Source organism: Perognathus longimembris, chromosome 12 (assembly GCF_023159225.1).
Source record: "Perognathus longimembris pacificus isolate PPM17 chromosome 12, ASM2315922v1, whole genome shotgun sequence".
Lineage (NCBI taxonomy): Eukaryota > Metazoa > Chordata > Mammalia > Rodentia > Heteromyidae > Perognathus > Perognathus longimembris.
In genome coordinates this window covers 38,033,550-38,055,214 of record NC_063172.1, presented here as the reverse complement: position 1 = coordinate 38,055,214, position 21,665 = coordinate 38,033,550, and the positions used below count along the sequence as shown (strand labels likewise).

The window sequence follows — 21,665 nt, the reverse complement described above, 5'->3', positions numbered from 1 at the left end:
AGAAATTTGATTTTCTGGTAATAATGTTTTGAGATCGTCCTTTATTTTTTAATTTACTACTCTGTAACAATTTGTTGATTCCCGAAAACAAATAGAAAGAATTAACACAAGGAGTTCATGTAGAATTTAGAACTGAACTGGTATATATGACGATTAAACCTTTTTTATTTCACTTTCTATATGACATGAGATATAAACATGATAATTGATGTAAACCACGGAGAAAATATCTAATATATCCTAGGTGGTTAATGAGTGATACACACGTTATTATTTCAATATATGTAAATACGTCACTTTTATAATAGTAGTATACTTTGAATGCACCAGTGGGTGAGGAGATGTAGGTGGTGAGGGTGAGCAGATTATAGGTTCCAAGCCAGCCCAGAAAGGTAAAAAAAAAATAACAAAAAAACCCCCACTTTATTTAAAAATGAAACCTGAAAGCTAAAATGTTGGGGACCTGACTCCCATGGTCATATATTTGTTTAGCAAACCACACGGTACTTGGTTCATCCCTGATACTAGAAAACAATTCTATTTTCTTTATGGTTAAGCAAGGTTCAATATAAAAGTTGTATCTCTTGGCTTATATGTAAGTTTATCTGATTTGGGGAGGGGAAGCACAGAGGTCGTGGGACAAAAATTGAACTAATTCAACAGCTAAACTCAGTAGACACTATGTTGGAAATGAACTATACAACTCGAGGGAGAGGGGGTTGGAGAGGGAAAAAAAGAGGAGAAAATGAGGGAAGGGATGACACTGTTCAAAAAGAGATGTACTCAACATCTGTAACTGTAAACCCTCTGAACATCATCTTTACAACAAATATTGAGGAAATAGAATAATTAGAAAAAAGACAGAATAATAGAAATAATAAGAAAAATTCTGGTTGTGAATGGTACGTAGAATTTGCAAACAAATCTGTCCATTGATGGATCATTCGAACGATACATAAAAACTAGTAACTGTAAAAAACAAACAAGCATTCAGTAAGTGTTTCAGAAGCCTCTAATTACTCATTGAAAGTTTAGTTCTTGTTTTTGCCTGTAAACAAATTTTTATATTGTTTGAGTGCAATTTGCAGAATTTAAAATTCTTGCTTACCCAGACAATCTGTGCCCAAGATTAGCAGCATAATTCAGCTCTATTTCTGTGCAGGAAGCATTATCTGCTTCCCCTGAAATGTTTACTATATCTTTCTGTTTTATTTTTCTTCCTTTAAAGCACATGAAATATCTGTAGGTGCAGAAGTCACTCTGAAACTCTGAGAACTAAAACAAAACAATCATGCTATGTAGGCGAATTGGTGATTGATAGAACTGGATTTAATGCTTTGTACAAGACTTGAAAAATTTGAATTATTATCCTCTTCACATATAAATTAAAATGTTGAAGAGTCTATTTCTATTAGAATTATGAGTATAAGCATTTATAATGGGTAGAATAATGTGAGATAGTAATGATTTTCCAATACAATGTCTTTTCATCCAAGCACATTGTCATCCCTCCCTTAGTTCAACTCATTTCAATTTTCATCATTAACTTGGGCAATTTGTTGTCTTTTTGTTTATAGTTCCTGAAAACTGTAGTCATTTCAGGAAATAATTATGAAGTGCTATTGACAAATACTTGTCTAAGCCTTGGAAGAGCATAGTGAATAATACAGTCAAAATTTTCTCACTAATAAAATGTCTAAAAGAAGAATTTGCTCATGGAGTTTCATTGCTAGTAATAGAATTAAAAGAAAAAACACTATTCCCTTAATAACTATTTATTCAATGCTACCAAATGTAGTGCTAGTAAAGCTGAATCTTATGAATTGCTTAACCATTCCACAAATTAGTTTTAAATTATGCAGTAAAATTGGTTGTTATATTTTCCTTTTCTTAAAGACTATTTCAGGGCATATTTATTAAGAGTTTTAATTTTTTTCTGTTTGTGTCCATGCAAAGTTTTAGGTAGACTGTTACATAAACTTCATATGAGTAGAAGTTTATGTTATTTATTTTAAATCTTTGTACATATAAAACTCTTTTACAAAAACCAAAACAAATAAATACCTTAAGGTTTTAAAGATAGATAATCTTCCAAGCCCAGTGATGACTACCCCATAGTTAACTGAGAGTTTCAGCTTCAGCATGCAGGGAAATAAAAGATCTCAAACAGATTTTTCAGAAAAGAAAAAAAGAAACTCAGTGACTGTAAACCCACTCCTACTGTATAACACTCATTCATTTGCTTTAATAGCTAAGCAGTAAGGGAAATGTCAAACTACTAAAATATTAAAGAAAAACAGTAAGTGAATAAAAATAGTTTAGAAATCAGTATTTACAATGAAATGGAATTTTATACCCAATTCTATTATCTTCTAAAATGTTTACATAAATATTACCAAAGTTATGATTTTTACCATAATAAAATTTGAATGAATTCTCTGCTAACAGTGTCTTGAATATCAACATCTTTGATCTTCCATAACTTGTGATCCAATTACATGTTCTATTATCAGATGACATATCCTGCCCAGAATTAAGCTGTTAACTGCAAGGAATTTCAGATTATTTATTAATACTAGTAAAAGTTGGCACATTATTTTTCTTGCTATAAAAAATGTCTCAAACTATGTCATTAATTTGTGTCTCAAAATACAAATCCAGGAGAACTTGGAACATTAGAAAAAATAGGATGGGAAAGAGTGGATGTGATTGAGTAAACGGCAGTGCAAAATAAGAAAGAGGAGGTGAAATCTGAGTGGTAGTGAAATTGTAGGGTGGCACAACCTTACGGTCAACAGATAGAACTCTTAGCTTCTATTCTAACTCAGGGCTTTTGGCCACCAATGTTATAATCTAATACATCTTTTTACAATATCATTTGATAGATAGTATTGGCAAAACAGATCTGAGAGAAAGAGGTCTGAGAGGAGCAATAGGACACCAATTTGGAAGACATTATATTTAAGGCAAAAGTTAGATACCTTGGATTGAGATGGGAACATAGTGATTAAGTGAGAATATAAAATACTTATATAGGGTAGAGTCAAGAAGTTCAAGGTTTACCAATTGTGAAGGATTTTAATCACAAATCACTATCATGAATGTAAATGAGAGCAATATTTTTGTACTGGTAAAGGGACTTCAATTCAGGGTCTGGGTGCTGTCCTTGATTATTTTTTTAGTCTACCACTTGAGCTACAGCTCCACTTCCAGCCTGTCTTTTGCTTTCTTTCTTTTTCCTGGTGGTTAAATGGAGATAAAAGTCTCATGCACTTTTCTGTCCTGGATGGCTTGGACCCATACTCATCAGATCTCAGCATCCTGTGAAGCCAGGATTGCAGGTGTGAGTTACCAGTGCCTGGCCGAATGGCAAATTCTTATATATCTCTACAAACATATCTACCTCTATCTCTCCCCCCCCTTCAGTGAAAATCTTCCATTTTAAGAAAACACAAAACAAATAACTGGTTTTTTTTTTTGCCAAATGAAACTGGCCTAAGCCTTGGATTTAACTTTAATTTAGACTTCTTTAGTAGAAATAAGTCAGTAATCATCAAGGGAAAACTTATACTTAAGAATGATGATGAATTTGATGACAAAGGAAGCCAGCAGTGATATCTGCTTTGACTTGTGTTTTCTGGTAAATAATGAAATAAATGCTCTCCTTAAGTAAGGATACTGAAATTTAACTGGTGACATCTTGGCCACATGGTGGATAATAGAAATTTGGGTTTAAGTGGCATCATCTGTCTTCTTGGTGGAGGCAGGGAAGCCCCCGCCCCAGGTGATGAGTGTGCTTGAATTACTAGAGGCAGGGGTTGGGAACTTGGATAACAGGTTAATCGACCTTCCAATCTTGGATCTTGAATTCTCAAGCTCCCTGTGACCCTTCTCACTGACCTGACCCTATTTAGGCTTAGAACAGCTTAGGTGCCATTATGCCATGCCACATGTTTCCATGTTCATGTCGTGTCTCCTATCTCCTGGCTCTTCTCCAGTCACCATGGCTTCTCACTTCAGCTCTCCAATGGAGCAGATCTGGTTTGTTGGTACTATTTTTTCTGCTTTTTCTTTCTTCTCTGGCTCTCATGGCTCATTTTTCTGACAGTGTTAAGTGTATTTACAGGGCTCCAGGTATTTGTAACAAGAGTCTACCTGCATTCGCTGGCCTTTTAATAAAGACTCCCAATTTGACCTTTCAAATGTATCTTCTCTATTTTCTCACCATACAACACTTACACAGAGCCTGAAAATCTGTTATACACTGAGAAGATACACAAAAGCTGTTCCTGTTCATTAGCCCATCCAGTTCTAGTATAAAGCACTCGCCTTATTTCTCTTGATTTAAAGAACTGACTAGTACATAGAACTTTGTTTTTCATAAAAGATTCCCAGGTGTTAGACAAAGTATTTCTTCATATTTCCAGCTTCAAGAGAATAGTTACCATAATGAATACTGTATTCTTTAGTGTACAATTAAATCTTATGCTTTAGAATGTATACTGTTACAACCCTGTCTAATTCTGCCTTGATCTTTTGCACACACACACACACACACACACACAGTTTTTATTTTGCAGTCCAAAAGTACATTGAGATTATCGATTTGAATGATTCAGATCATGCTATTATCAGCTCAGTCAAAATATCTTCCTTTCTTCCTGGAGTAGTTTAAATGACCTTCTCCAAAGGAAGGACAAGGCTTCCTTTGTTATGGGTATTTTGCTTTGACTTTCAGTTCCTGCTGTAGGGTAGTTTACATTCCCCAAAGATTAAGAAATTGCATGGTTTAACTCTCTTATGCAGACATTAAAATGGAATATATATATAAACATATAATATATATACTATATATAAACATATATATTTCACATATATAACTTATACATGTTCACCTCACCCAACTGAAACACAGATAAAGATGAACTCACTCTAAATGCATGGATACCTGAAAGTCTTAATGTAAATTGAATCATTTGAGAGGAAACCAGTTACCAAAAATAAATGATGCTGAAATTCTTGTAAAGAAAAAGTTCTTCCTAGTAAAAGAAAACTGCCTCTCCTTCCTTTTTTTTTTTTAAATTAGATTTTCTTTTCATCATTTGCTTAAAAAGCATACCTATAACACTTAAGTAAATAATACTCATCAACATACTTGGACAAGGAAAAGAACTAGAATGATCACATTTCCCTAATTTCATTTTGGTTGATTACTATAGTAGAAACATGAAAGTACCTGCAGCTTGTTGATAGAATTGTTTTATTGTTGGCATGAACACTCTGAAGCCAATAAGACATAGTCCCTACTCTGAGCAAGTTTATAGCCTAGTTAAGAAACATAGAGCCAGGAGAAAGAGGGAAGATAATACATTAAGAATGCACTGCATGCCTATAGAGACTAATGGTAAAAATTACTAGATAGATTTTGGGTTGATGAGGCAGTTGGTATGGAACACACATCTGCAAGATGCTTGATCTGTGAAGGATTGGGTGAAAAACCTCAGATATAAAGTATAAGATAAACATTAGTATTGAATAAAGAGGACTGATCACCGAAAAAGGATTTTAACTAGTAATTAAGAAAAGTAGGGCTGGGGATATAGCCTAGTGGCAAGAGTGCCTGCCTCGGATACATGAGGCCCTAGGTTCGATTCCCCAGCACCACATATACAGAAAACGGCCAGAAGCGGCGCTGTGGCTCAAGTGGCAGAGTGCTAGCCTTGAGCGGGAAGAAGCCAGGGACAGTGCTCAGGCCCTGAGTCCAAGGCCCAGGACTGGCCAAAAAAAAAAAAAAAAAAAAAAAAAGAAAAGTAGAAAAGCCAAATTACATTAGTAAAGATGAGATCAAACAATGAGTATTCCTAAATACATTTGAAGGGATAATCCACAGGAGAAAAATATGTGAAAAAATGATTATCCTATTGATGAAAATTAAGGATATGGGAACTCAAAAAGAAACCGATTGGCAGAGAGCCATTTCAGCCAGGCAGAACATGGATACGGCAATGGTAATATAGAAAAGAAAGGTAAACTTGATGTTCAGGGACATTCTGAGAAAGCAGTAGCCATGAACAAAGGAAAACAGCATTTCAGAAATCCATCACAGACCTGGTCTCTCACATTCCTTAACATTCAAGAGTGGCACCAACCAGTCTATCCCTGAAACTCAGATGCCAGCCACAACAACCAAGTCTGTTCTTTTTTGGGCTGTATCATATTACCAATGCCTAAAACAGTCTGGCATACAGTAAGAACACAGTAAATAATTGCTGAATATTTCCTGTTTCAAAATATATAAATGTAGATTCAAAATATATAAATTTACTGTTTCAACTTTCTTTTGCAACATCTATTTCTTATATGTAACAGAACAGCAAGACTTGGGAAAAATCAAATGTCTGGAGGCAAGTAGAATTGTGTAAAACTACTATTTATACATACTTAACTTGGAATAATGACTTCACTCTTCTGATTCTCAGTTTGCCAATTGTAAAATTGATAATACAGTGTTATTATGGGATTTAGAGATTCTGAATGTTTACCTAGCATGCATTCATGCTCACAGTAGCTACTCAACCCACGACAGCTATTAACTAAAAGCAGATAGGCTGGATATGGTTACACGTGCTGGACAACCCACCACTAGTGAGGCACAGAGAGGAAGACTGTGTGAGATGAGCCCAGCCAAAGGTAGTAAAAACCAATTTCAAAAACAAAATGCAAATAAAACACTAAGGAAATGTCTAAGTGATAGAGTGTCTAGGGAGGCCCTAGTTTCAAGCCCTCCTACTATCAAAAGAAAAAGAAAATAAAAACTAGTCAGATTTTAGTAAGTCTATCCCATATAAAGTTTTGATTAAGGAATTAAATATAATAGGAGAGATTAGGGAAGGAGATCTTAGGGATGAACTTGATACAGCTGTTTTGATACTGCAGTGATTATTTAATTATACAGGGTATAATTCCACATGTTTTTCCAAGTCCAGGAAGCAGTGATCAGAGGATCTCAGATTGTGCATTATCACTAAGTAAGCACCTACAATGTACAGTGCAAAGAAAAAGGTGAAATGGATTGCTAGGTGCATGAATGCCAATTTGAGAACAGCAATCTCTTCAGCCAGACAAGGATAATGTAAAAGAATGCCTGTATTATCAAACTTCACATCATGTTCTCAGAGAAATTTGTCATTTTTGTGACTTCATCAAAGTATCAATACTCAGAGTAGAAATTTAGCCAAAACAGTGAAAACAGAATCCTGCTGTTTTTAAAGAAAGGACAACTACAGCCTTGTGTTTCCATTTTAACTAGCTGATCTGGTTATAGCCTCAAAATAACTGTGAGTAATGATGGATTACCATGCAGACTGTGGAACTTCACCCACCACATTAATAGTGGCTATATACATTCACATATAAACACACACACACACACACACACAAACACATACATACACACACAAGCATGCATTTTTTTTAAGTAAGCATTTTCTTTAGTCAAATCCAAAATCATTAGCCTACTTGAAAATGAATGGTGATATCTGCAGAATATTTATAGAATTCAATATCTATTCATGTGTTTGGAGTCATGCATTGATTTTTTCTGGAAAGCATAATGATCTCATGCACATTATATCAAATCTAGCTCTTATTTTATGATAAAGGAAATAGAGTACATTGTCTTTCAAGCATTAGACTACAATCTATATTTTTTAAACTATATCCTTGGTACACTGGAAATGCGGTATAAGTAGGGCAATATTTCACTATGTATTGATCCATGGCTACTAAAAATAAGAACACATTATTTTGCTCTGAACTGGGTAGTGATAGGATTATGTGGCTATGTAAATACTTGAGTGCCATGGTATTTGTATTCGTCTTCAATCTTTATGCTCCGTTTATAAATATTGAGGGAGAAAATTATGTTTTAGTATTACAGTATGTTCACACTGTAATATGTAATTTATGTGTAGTGTACTATAATAGAGTACTATAGAGTACTATAATAGAGTACTATAATAGAGAATCCAGTAAAATTAAGATGTTGCATTAAGGAATGTAAAATTATCCTTCTTTTTTTTGGCCAGTCCTGGGGCTTGGACTCAGGGCCTGAGCACTGTGCCTGGCTTCTTTTTGTTCAAGGCTAGCACTCTGCCACTTGAGCCACAGCACCACTTCTGGCCATTTTCTGTATATGTGGTGCTGGGGAATTGAACCCAGGGCCTCATGCATGAGGCAAGCATTCTTGCCACCAGGCCATATCCCCAGCTCCTATCCTTCTTTTCTAATGTTTCAAAAAAAGAATTAGAGAAACCCTAATTGCTATTGAAAAAAAGCCATGTAGGGCTGGGAATGTGGCTTAGTGGTAGAGTGCTTGCCTAACATGCATGAAGACCTGGGTTTGATTCTTCAGCATCATGTAACCAGAAAAAGCCAGAAGTGGCGTTATGGCTCAAGTGGTAGAGTGCTAGCCTTGAGCAAAAGCAGCTCAGGGACAGTGCCCAGGTCCTGATTTATAGCCTGAGGACTAGCTAAAGAAAACAAAGCAAAACAAAACAAACAAACAAAAAAAAAAAAACAAGAAAAGCCATATATATATAAATATATACAGTCAAAATGATAAGAACACTAAAGAAGATTTAACTCAAATGGTTACCACTTGATTAAAAACAAATTGATCGATATTTGTTCTAAACAATGCAGTAATGTGAAATGAAATAATAAGGATCTTACGAAGATATGTAAACCAGAGAGGCGATAGTCTCAATGTGCCTGGAAGTCTCCCAAGCATACCATCATGATTAGTCTGTATTCAAGATTTAAATGATGCCATTTCATCTCCTCACAACATGCAGCATTTTTTCACCCTCACATTTTCAGGCATTTTCGCTTCTGCTGACAGAAATGTTTTCCCCAAATAGAATGTTATAGCAATCTTCTGCTAGATATTTAAGCCCATTTGTGTATTCCTTTATTTTGGATGCTAATCTCCTAGCTGTGAGAGGGCTGGGAAAGTAGTTTTAGAATGAATGAGAACATGCTTTCAAAAGTAACACTAGGCACTTGATCTACTGTTTAAAAAAAGAAAAGAAAAATAGTCATAGCCTACCTTGAAAACAAACATCTCACGGCGAAGAATAGCTAGAGTATTAAAGTTCCCATCACAGATGTTTGGTTTGGCTCCTGGATAGGAAGGTCTGCCGGTGGGAGGCCTAGGAGGCTTGGGCCGGTCATTTTTCCTAGGGTCAGCAGGAGGAATAGAGCGGTGTGGGGGCACTGTTGGTAGAGGCCTTGTAGGTGGAGGGATCTTGTCAGGTGGACCTTTTGAAAATAAATATTAATAATAATAATAATAACAATAATAAATGAAAGTGAGTACTGAAGTCAGGCATGTAAGCACTACTCAAGATTATCGTGGATTGTGATAATTATTTTATGCAAATAGTTCCCAAAGATAAACATGAACTCATTAAACATTCTTCTACTATATGGCTTCAACCATATTTTATAAACTTTCACTGGTTTCACTGCTTTATTGTAATGAAATGCTTTGCTAAATTGCTGGTGGACTATTTCCTTTAAATATGAAATCTAAAACACCTATTGATTAAAATGCCATTAGTCAAATATTAATGTGAAGTATTCCTAAAAAGAAGCTTCTAGTAAAGCTAAAGTTTAGGCATTTAACTTGATACATATGTTCTGCATCATTGATTAATGGATTTATATTTAAAAATGAAATATAGAGCTATTCACATTTAATACTTATAAAGGGGAAGAAGACTGTTTTGCTAATCTTCAGGCAACTAATTCATGAGGTCACGAGAAAGAGACTGCTTCCTCCTAATCATTCAAGAGAAATTTCTGATGAAATACTATGAGGCAGGGATAATTCAGTTCAATATCAGAACTGTTTTAGTTTTGAATTGGAGACACATATATCTTTTTTCTCGGTGTCTTTACAAAAATGAAGAGCAGCACAAAGTTGACCTTTTTTGTTCCTAAATTATTTTAATTCTAAGAAAATGTGAATAACTGAGATATTAAAATTAAAAAACAAATGAATGCAGAACAAATTTGTGAGCTTAAACTACACTGTTTAAAAATGCAAATAACATCTTCTGGATACTCCAGATTAACATACAGATAGCACCCATTTGTCTTTGTATTGCAAAAATAAAAGCTTCACTTCATTAATTTAATAACTCATTGCTATGTGTAAATTATAAATGTCACGTTCTTAACAATTAGGTGTAAAATAAATGTCTTTATAAAGGTCAATGGGTGTATTGAGGGAGTTAGGATTACAGTAAATATGCATAATAGTCTCTCTGCTTATTTTAAATTTGCATCTCCTGACTGAATCCAATAAATATAAATGCTACTAGCATATTAAAATATATTTTTGCTCTGCGTTACTATATTAAGCCATGAGTTATATTTCATACTATTGCTAGTTGACTTTCTATGAGTTAGTAATTATTATGCTTTTGAGCACAACTGGTCCTTTAAAAGTATCAAAAACGGGAACTAACACAAAGCTCAGAAACTGTTATTCAATCTGTCAGTTTATACCAGGCTCAGTCAGTACCTTGTACAAAAGTCTTGCATTTCTTACTGTTTTTAATGGTATTCATTCTGTTTTTTTTTCTGAATTTTAAAAGAGAAAGGTCAAAACGGTGAGACAAAGGACAAAAGGCAATACAGTGTAACACTGATACTCACAAGGCAATAAGTTGGAAATTAACTATACAACTTTGGGGGGATCAGGGGAGGGGAAATTGGAGAAAAATGAGGGAGAGGTAACAAGTTTGACAAGAAATGTACTCATTACTCTATGTATATAACTGTAACCACTTTGTACATCAACTTGACAATAAAATTAATTTAAAAACATAAAACAAAAGTTCTGTAGAACTTAGCATAATTGAAAATTTGAATGAATCTCCATTTGAAAAAGTATCAGTATTTAATACTTTTGTATATCACATATAAGATGCCTAAGATAGTTGCCAACAAAATTAAACCTACAAAAAATATTGTATCAGGTCAATCAATTTTTCTTCAATTTTCTTTATCTTGGGTATTTAGAGTATCTCTCAGACATGAAAACTGCAGGAATTTTACATTTCAGTGTTGGATTAACTAAATAGAAACCTACCATATATCTTCTGGATGCCTTGCAAGTCATCATTAGGAAGTTTGAAATTGTCTGTTTCCATGTACTGATAAAAAGGAGCCATGATAGCAGTGGGGTCATTGGAATGCTCAAGTCCCAGAGCATGTCCTAGTTCATGAACAGCTACAAGAAACAAGTCATTTCCTGGACAAATGATAAAACAAGAAGTTAAAGTCAATGTCAATCATATCCAAGAACAGAGAAAAAGAATAATTTAGCGTTACTGAATTATCACCCAATTAAAAATATGAGAAGTTCTACTTCAACTGTGCTAGGATTTTATCACTGGCTTTGATTGCTACTGGCAAAATCCAATAAAATGCTATAAAAAGTTAATAAAGCAGAAGTAGGGGATAAAGACATAACAAGTTCAGAAAGTGGAAAAACAAAGAATAAAATTTTAAGAAAGAGCCAACAATGTCAGAAACTAATAATACTGATTAAAATATAATTAAAATTTTAAAGAAAATATCATAATGGTAAACATCATATATGTTTATAGAAACATCTTACTTTAGAAGCTTTATATATAACATAATCCTAACAAATCAGTTAAAAATGAAACCATAGGGAAGAAATGGCCCCTACATTTTTTATAGGTGAGTACATTAAGGCATAAAAAATATTCTTGTCAAAGACAGAACACTAAATTAATAAATCAACTGTTGGAACTCAGGTATTATGACTATGAGAACTGGACTTTAATGTTTTAATTCTGGGGGATATAGGAAGAAGTAGTAGTATAAAATAAGAGCTATAAACTAGCAGTCTTATGAACTAGAATTTTAGTGTCATCTCAATAAATACCAATTCTAATCAAAGCAAAAATAAACCTAACAAAATACATTTATCATGAGCTGCTATATCCTGCCATAAATTCCTACGTACAGTAAATTTCTACCTATTACGTAAATTGTACTACAAATTCTACATTTACTTAGTGTGGCTTTATGCCTTCTGACTACTCATGAAAACTGTATGTTTTACATTCCTGAATCATCAAGAGTTTATTTCTTTTTTTTTAATAGTGATTTCCAAGTGTAAAATTTATCACAGTTGGAGATCAAGTGCAAAGTTTTTAATAGATGACGACGTTCCATACGTTCCATAAATGCAAAAAATTTCAATGGATAGCTTTTGTAGAAAAACCCTTTTATTAGCCATTTCTATAAGGCACTGTGATAATTCCCTTCAATGTACTAGTTTTTAAACACAATACCAACTAAATAATCCCATGCTTTGCCTTTTGGGAGTTTGCCATCGAAGAATGAATGAGATGATGGGGCTGGTTCCCATATAACAATACACAGGAAAAGAGCCCCTGAAATAGTTTCACAAACAAGCTGACTTTGAAAGAAGTAATGTACATTAGACACTGGTGTAAACTATTCTTTCTTTTAAAAAAAGAAAGTTATAACCATTTTCAACTGCTAAGAACTTATTATAAAATTACTTACAAGTGAGAATCAAACTTAAAAAGGAAAAACCTAATACTCATTAGCAATAATAGTAAACCACTAACTCTACTGAAAGTTTACTCTACTTGTGGGAACTTTCAATACTTTACTTGCATTTTCTAGTTTAATTTTGGCCATGTCCAAAAGTTAGTTGATTATTGTCTCCATTTAAAAAATGGAGGTATGAGTGGTGGACTTTAAAAATGGAATACAAGGCCTTGGAGATGCCATGAAACTCTTGAAAGCTACAGGATGAGGCAGAGCTGGAATCACATTTCTCAGTCTGATTCCAGGGTTCATTGTTTCTAAAAAGTCACTACATGAAATTTCATAGATGTAACACCATCACCATGATCTAGAGCAAGATTGAATCGTGCCTGCTATGTAGGCTCTGACAACATAATGACCAAAATAGCCCACCCCCACAAAAAGTACAAACAAAAAATTGCCTTTATAACTTTTATTGTAAGGTGGGATACTGGAGAAATACATGGTAAAGAAAATAAAAGTAAAGTACACTATAGCATGAGAAATGATGAAAAGATACACCAAAGCAGGAAAATGCTGAGGTAAAAGAGGAAGTCAAGTTTCAGCACACAGGATAGTTCAGTGATTATTTTGGCTTTTATTCTAGTCTGACGGACATAGAGAAAAATGGATGGTTTGGGGAGAGAAAGCACGTAATCTGATTTCCATGTTAACAAAATTACGCGGGTAATTACTCTTGAGGATCAACAGCCAGAGGTAGGAATGCAATATGATTTAAGAAATGAAGTTAGTAAAAGAAGTCAGGCACAAATGCTATTGGGCTCGGATCAATGTAGATGGACAGCATGGTAAGATTCTTGATATATTGCAGGGAGAACAGGAACAACATGCATGAAATTAAACAGTAAAAAAAAAAATAAAGGCAACGATAACACTCAGTGTTTCATCCATGCAACTGAAAGACTGAACTTGTCTCTAGTTCATTCATGAAGATACAGAAAACTATAGGAAGAAATGCAATTTGATATACCTATGTCCACATGTGGCAGAGAGAAGGGGGCAAAGGTAGGTGATATTACTAGATGAGTAGGCTTTAACAGTCATGTAACAGTTGTTTTAAAAATATTCAGTTGAGATGGTAAGTCCAGTTTGGTGTATGAAAGTGGGAGGTAGGCTAAAATGGGCGAGAGAGCCAGAGAAAGAGAGTAAGAGGAGTAAGAGAGAGAGAGAGAGAGAGAGAGAGAGCAGATTAAGGTAGGTTGGCACAAATAGTGGTAGGAAATTTCTTCTGAAACCTTTAGCTTGCTTAGTGAATAATGAAGAGATAAAGTAACTTATCAACTTAGAGAACATTGTGGATGAACATGTAGAGGGAAAAAACTGAAATATTTGTGTTTGTTTTCTTTCAGCTGGTAGAACATAAACTTGTGAACACAGGAAAATTTGGAATGGTTCCAAGGTAGAATTCATGATCATGAATTTAAAGTGAACTTGATTCACTATGTGGGTGTATTTTTCTCATCAAGCCTCATTCCACTGTGTTTATGCAGATATTAAGTCCCCAGAAGAGCTGCTTTCATTGAATGTTGGTATATTCCACTGAATATGAAAATTAGAGTGAAAGATAAATTGTAGCTATATGTAAGGACTGTATATTTTGGGCCTATCACAATGTTTTGTGCCATGTTAAAAAAAGTCAATACTTACAGAATGCAGAAGGCAATGACAAGATAATTAATAAAATACTTTATGGTCAACTCTTTAATTCATGGATATTTATAAGAATCTTGGGTTCATGATGCTTCCAAGAACAAGGTGGAAAGAAGCACAGTGGTGGTCATTATGATAACTTGAGATTTGTAATGATAATTCAGATTTTTAAGTGCAATAAGGGTATAAGTATAGGAAGAACTCTGAGTTAGGATAGAATACAAAATTACTGCAGAGGAAATAAAATAACTGAGATGCCAAACACTGGAAAAATTATCTACATGTCTACTAAGGCCATCTAGAATTCGTGTAGTATTAAAGGCAATGGCATTGAACCAGGAGATAAAATTCTGAAGGAAAAAAAGTCATGACTTGAAGGCTAATAATAGATAACTACAGTAAAGAGAGACAGTGGCATTCGTCTCTTTCCCATCTTCAGGGGAATCCCAAAGGCTGGATGCAGTCCAACAAGCCTGTCTTCCCCAGGGACATAGGCAAGGACAAGTAAGAGAATCACATTCCATGAAGACTAGCCATAATAATAATGGACTCAAAAAGAAGCTGAAGACATGGCTCACATAGAGAACATCTACCTGGCAAGCATGTGGTTTTGAGACCCACAGACCCACAAAAGAAAAAAGAGAGAAAAAGAAAAGAAAAAAAAAGAAAAGGGGGGGATTTTAACATTGGTAGTAGAGAGAATATGGATAATGAAAATATACCTGTAGTCAAAATAATGTAAAGAAAACATTTAAAAATCTCACAAATCTTGGTCATAAGGATTTCTTCCTCTCCTCCTTTCCACCCTCTATCCCTTCCTACTTCTCTCATCTCTGCCTCCTCCCCACCCGCTTTTCTTCTCTCTCTCTTTTTTTTTTTTTTTTTTTTGGCTATTAAGAGAAATATAGTAAGACAAAAATAAAACAGATCTAATGGCAAATATGTTACTACAGACAAAAATATTTTATTTCATATTTCTGTCATCAGTTGTTCAGTTTTTTCCTAAGTCCCATTTCCAAGGATAGTGCCATTCTAGTCTAAGGAATAAAGCAAGGCTTTATAGAATCAGGATATGAGTTTATGACCTGTTGAGCATGCCACAATATTTTTAATCAGAAAGATTTGCCAAGGCCTTCAACTAATTACCATTCTACAGATAATTGACAATAATGTAATTAAAGACTACTTGTAGCTTCACAGTAGTTTAAAAAGGGCAAATTGGTAAATATAGTATCACTGATTTAAATTCCACTAGGAACAAAAGTTGTTGGCATTTGATGAGTCTTAGGCAATTAAAATGTACCTCTAGAACCTCTTTCCTTATGATGAAAATAATAACTGCTCTTGCAGCTTATCAGTAAATCAAATTATTCTAGATTCTTAGTTGAAATATGCCATGATCTTATTAACAGTCAACCAATCCTCTTGGTTCTTAGTACAGAAACACTACTTGCTTCCCTTTCAGGATTTTGAGTTTTGTGTTAGTGGCTTTCAATCATATCTCTAATCTCTTTTTCTTTGTATTTATCAATGTCACTGAAGAATACTGAACTGTATTAATAAAAGATAATGCATTAATTATCATTTTCTTGTTGAAATTGTGTCTACATTTTAAACTAAACTCTTTTACCCTTTCATGCATTTTCATATGTCCTTTCTTCTGCTCATGTATTCTGAGTGTTAACAAATGATGACGTAGTTTTGCCGACATAAAATATTTTTGGAGTTCTAGCATTTACAATTCTATAAACCTAGTGCATTACTGGACTCTAGCACCATTCACTGAATCTACTTTTTTTTCTTACAGTGTATATTCAGGCTCCTACTTCCTCTGAGGTAATCATCAATGTCAGTTTTAAATTTTTCATACTGTGTTTCCTTTTTTAAAATTCTATATGCTTGTCTCAACAAACAGTAGTTTACTTGGTGTTTGAGCTTTATAAGATAGGTATCATTTTATCTGCCTTCGTTTCTTTTTTAAAAAATTATCTTTATGTTGTACATAAAACTGCCATTAAACAAAACTGTGAATACAATGAATCTTGATCAGTCAGCCCTTAGACAGACATCATTTTATATTTTGCCTTCTGAAAGTTGCAGAAAGTCAGCATCTTTCTTATGATATAACTTCTAGATTGTCCATGTCATTTTCATAAGATTTTTAAAAATTAATTAATTTGTTGTCAAAGTATGTACAAAGGGGTTACAGTTTCATACATAAGGCAATGAGTACATTTCGTATCAAAATGAAGGAGGAGGTAACAAGTTTGGTAAGAAATGTACTTATTTTCATAAGATTTTCTTAATCTTCAAACACAAAACAACCACCTTCTCTATGTCCTGTTCTCTATGTATTGTTTGCCAACTCTTCAAGTGTATTTGGGTCTGTACAATACAGGCCTTTTATAAGCAATTTGATTGTAACACATCCTTTAATTCCCTTCAATATTTCTGATGCTCTTAATATTTACTTGTATATGGTATTACTGACCAGACTTTTTTTTTTCTTATTTATTGTCAAAGTGATGTACAGAGAGGTTACAGTTTCATATGTTATGCATTAGATACATTTCTTGTACTGTTTGTTACCTCCTCCCTCATTCCCCCCTCCCCCTCCCCCTTTCCCTCTCCCCGCCATGAGTTTTTCAGTTGGTTTACACCAAACAGTTTTGCAAGTATTGCTTTTGTAGTCATTTCTTTTTATCCTGTGTCTCTTGAGTTTCGTATTTCATTTCACTTTCCTAGTTCTACTACCAGTATATGCAGTATCCAGAGTACTCAGATAAGATACAGTGATAGTGCAGGTACAACCACAGGAAAGGGATACAAGAGGATCATCAACAATAGAAGCTACGGTTTCACATGGCATGTTGAAAGTAATTACAATAGTGATATATCACTCGTTTCCATAACATGGAGTTCATTTCACCTATGTTGAAATCCACACCTACAATTAAAATTCAAAAGTCATCACCAAATGTTTGGTTGGTAGAAATTTTTCTACTGCCTACTTATTGGATAGGATAGGCTGCTTTTCATAATTTTTATCTCTCTAAGACAAAGCACATAGCTAGGAAAGATGAATGAGCATGTATCAGCTATACTTTGGGTGGTCCCAATGATTCCTAACTCCTGTTCTTCACAGTTACATTGAGTCAAGGGGTTGCTACCACAAAATACAGGCAAAGTGATATATTTGACTTTCAAGATGAAATCATAAAGTTCAGCCATGACTTCAATTTCTCTTCTCTTCTCTCCAACTGTCTCTCTCTTTCCTCTTCCCTCATCTTCCTATGTCTTCATTTTCACTTATTTGGAGACACAAGCTGTCACGTTATGCAAATAGTTCCTTAGAGAGGACATAATGAGGTAATGGTAACATCCATGACAGTGAAGTTGGAGGAGAAATCTTGGCCCTTTAGTGAGTGCAACCCAACTGGAAATTGAACCATGAAATACTGTGAGCCAGACCCTTCCACCTTCACTCCCTACATTCCTGTCCTCAAACCTATGAGAAGATAATATGTGTGATTTTAAGTTGCCAAATTTGTGGTAACCTGTGTACCAATAGATCATATTGTATCACTTGTGTTCGTTCCATTTGCTTAGAATTAGTATGAAGAAAAGAAAAACTGAACAATACAACTATTCAACAGGAAGCCAGCAGAGTATGTGTCTAGAAATCTTGTCTAATCTGGGAGGGCTGCTACCTAAACATATTGACAATAACTATGACTCATATGGAAAGTCAATGACTGAAATTTTCTAAGGGAGAATTCTGTGTATTTCCCTGACTCCTGGTGTTTGGACCCAGGATATCTTTGCTACTGCTACTCCCTGAAAACAAAACAGAGAAGTAGGGTAGACTAGTGTGAAGGGTGAACAAGAAAGAACAGAAAGAGATACTTTAGAAGTTACTGAGCACCTAGGAAGAAACAGAAATGGCACTGAATTTGTCTAGAAAATATCACTGCCTGCATGGATTTTCTTCTTTCTTTTTTTTAACCAGTAACATTTTGGTGACTGTGGAGCATTCTCAGTCAGGAAATCTATTGGGATTTACACCCTGGTTTTCCAGGTCCAGATAAGAATATGGAACAGATTTGTTTGGCAAGACAGAAGCTGATAGAAGTTGGTCTTGGGCAGATTTTCACACACGTCTGATATTTCTACCTCAAGTTTCAGAATGGACACTGGCTTTTCTTCTAGACACTTTTCTCCAGCTGGCTTAGCCATAATTTATTATGGGTAATGTTAGACATAGTTTAGACAATGTTAGGCATATAGGATTTTCATAGTTTACTATGGGTTGTGCTTATTATTACAGCCATTTATTAGTTGCTTAGCATTGGTGCAAAAGAATGAAAATGCCATTACAATTTAGAGTACTATTTACATGTACCAGGTAAACATTATTAAGTTGTATTTGACAGTAAACCTTATTTATATAAACATATGTTTAGAACTTTGAAGTGCTTTGTTGTATAAAGTATTATTACTATAAACCAACAATAGTGAAAATAAAATAAAACAAAATGTTGTAATAAAAGAAACAAGATCAGGTATCAAATCATCATATGTGTTGAGTAGATAGAGTATTAGATGCTTTAAGTATATTTGTTTATCTATTTTCACCATATGATTTAGGTTTCATTGTGATCACTATTTTACAAATAAGGAAATGAAGTTTTAACTTATAAGAATTGACAAAAGTGATAGAGTAGGTGGCAAACATTTTTAAGACCCACAAGGTAGAACTTAATAGAGTGGGGCAGTGGGTTTCTTCACTTTTTCTCAGCCATAAACATTATTTCAAGACACCAAGAATGTGCATATGTGCATCCCAGGAGATAAGTGTTGCTTTGTCAAGCCACATGTTCAGAAAACACAGCTGCTCTATAGGAATTATTTCTTGACACGAATATAGTATTTCTTTACTCCATTGAATTAATACCAAATTTAACTTACTCCCTGTTTTAGTATGCTTGGAGTGCTGTAACAAAATACCATGAACTGGATGGCTTGAATAAACAAGAAATATCTTTTGTTGTTGGTGGTCATGGAGCTTGAATTCAGCCTGGGTGCTGTCCTTTAGCTTTTTTTTTTTAAATTTGTTTTGCTCAAGGCTAGTGCTCTACCATGTTGAGCTATAGCACTACTTCCCAAAACTATCATATTTTACGATTCTGGAGAGTGTAAATCTGAGAACACGATATCAGCAGGGCTGGGTTCTGGAGAGGATTCATTTCCTGGCACACATCTGGCTGCTTTCTCCTTCTTTCTGTCTGTCCTCTCAAGTAGAGACAATCATGTCATCAAATGTATCCTGTCTGTATGGATTCATCTAGCTCTAAGTGATTCTCAAAGGACTTACCCCCTAAATATCTTTCTAGGATGTTAGGGAGTAAAGATTTAACATTTGAAGTTTGTGTAGTGTATCAGTGAAGACTGTTTGTGGCTGTGACAAAATACTTATTTTGGTTCATGGTCTCTGGCTTCATTTCCACAGTCCTTGGCTCTGTTCATTCTGATCTTATCCTCAGGCAGAGAATCATAGCAGTTGTAGAATGTGGCCAAGGCTGTTCTTCTCAGCTCAGACAGGAAAGGAGAGAGACAGATACAGACGTAGAAAGAGCAAGAGAAGGAGAGAGGGAGAGCATGAAAGCAACAGACAGAGGGAGCAGGGAGAAAAAGGGAGAGGAGAGGGAGAGAGAGTGTGTGAGAGGGAGAGTGAGAGAGTGAGAAGGAGAGGGAGGGGGGAGGGGAGAAGGAGGGGAGGGGGAGGGGGAGAAGGAGAGGGAGAGGCAGAGGAGGGCTGGGAGAGAGAGAAATCAGAATCTTCTAAAATAGCATCCCCAGCTAGGGACCTACCTACCCTTCAATGCATGGGCCTTTGGGGGCACTTTTCACTCTTAAATTGTAACGTAAGTGTACAATTCAGTCTGCAACATTTCTTCAGTTCCATTTTAGCTGCTTTAGAAAGTTTTAATCGATTCCATTGTTTCTCATTTATAACTGAGTATAAAAAAAGACTTAGGATGAAGGAAATATTTCTACCAGAAAAGGAATAAGCATGGCTACCATTAGAAAACACAACACATAGGTTTTAATTTATAAAATTGTACTTCAAAATATTTCATTAGGAATTGAAGATATTTTGCTGAAAAGAGTAGAGCTGTGAAAATGCGGTTAGGTTTGAGCCTGCCACTGGTGTATAGCAATAAGTCACAATTAAATACTGAGCACTTATAATCTGAAGGAAAGGAACCACAGTATAAAAGGTCTTGCAAAACTAGCAAAAATGTTTTAAAATGTACCAAGCCTATAGGGTTTTTTGGAAAAGTAAATACCTTAGAATAATTCAATAGCAAGAAAACAACATAGGTCTACATCAGCTGGTACAGGAGAAAACCTCAGAATAATATTTGGATCATCAAGGGCAAAATACATTTATTATTCTTTTGGGCAATAGTTTGGATATGAAATTAGTGTTTTGTGAATTACATATGTCTTCTCTTAACTAGGCAAAGTGTTATTAATAACAACAACGACAAAAAAGCAAAATCAGACACAGTAAATTAAATTGCATTACTGAAACAAGTACTGCTTTGTTTTCTCTCCTGTTGAGATAGAATCTCAACTGTGAAGATTCTAAGAATATTTTCAGTTATGTTCTATGTTATTTAGTCATGTGTGGTTTATGTGGACACCTCAGTGTATTTGTCAGGTGACTCAGGAAGTCTATTTGCCTCTATACAGTTTGTGCCAAAAAGACCAATGGTGGGCTGGGGATATGGCCTAGTGGCAAGAGTGCCTGCCTCATATACATGAGGCCCTGGGTTCGATTCCCCAGCACCACATATACAGAAAATGGCCAGAAGTGGCGCTGTGGCTCAAGTGGCAGAGTGCTAGCCTTGAGGAAAAAGAAGCCAGGGACAGTGCTCAGGCCCTTAGTCCAAGCCCCAGGACTGGCAAAAAAAAAAAAAGACCAATGGTAGTGACTTCTTAACAAATAGTAGTTGTTATGGGGTTGGAGGGAGAGGTTTCCCAGCCCCTCCATGAGTCTACCACTCAGAGACAGTCTCAAGTTCAAAGATGAAAAAAGATGGATTTATGTGCAAGGAACTATTTCTATCACATATCATTATATTGAATTATTGCTAATCCATTTATCATATCATGTAATTGATTTTTCTACTGTGTCAGAAATTATGAGTGTCAAAGAATCTAAAGATAAATTACCCAAGGCTTTTGTTTCTAATTAAGAAACTGAGAATGTGTTTTAATAAATCTGAGCTCTTTCGAAGTCATAAGCCCTTCAAAAATCTGAG

The 21,665-nt window shown here is 34.8% G+C and overlaps 1 protein-coding gene across 1 annotated transcript in view; it reads right to left on the bottom strand.

Moving 5' to 3' along the window:
• The window catches only part of Mmp16 (matrix metallopeptidase 16), a 240,321-nt gene that overhangs the window by 65,806 nt on the left and 152,850 nt on the right, over positions 1 to 21,665 (bottom strand). Inside the window, exons 5-6 of the mRNA XM_048359041.1 lie at positions 11,162 to 11,323; positions 9,110 to 9,321 (exon numbers count right to left, since the gene is read on the bottom strand). Coding sequence (XP_048214998.1) covers positions 9,110 to 9,321; positions 11,162 to 11,323 — 374 coding nt within the window. The remainder of the gene's footprint in view (positions 1 to 9,109; positions 9,322 to 11,161; positions 11,324 to 21,665) is intronic.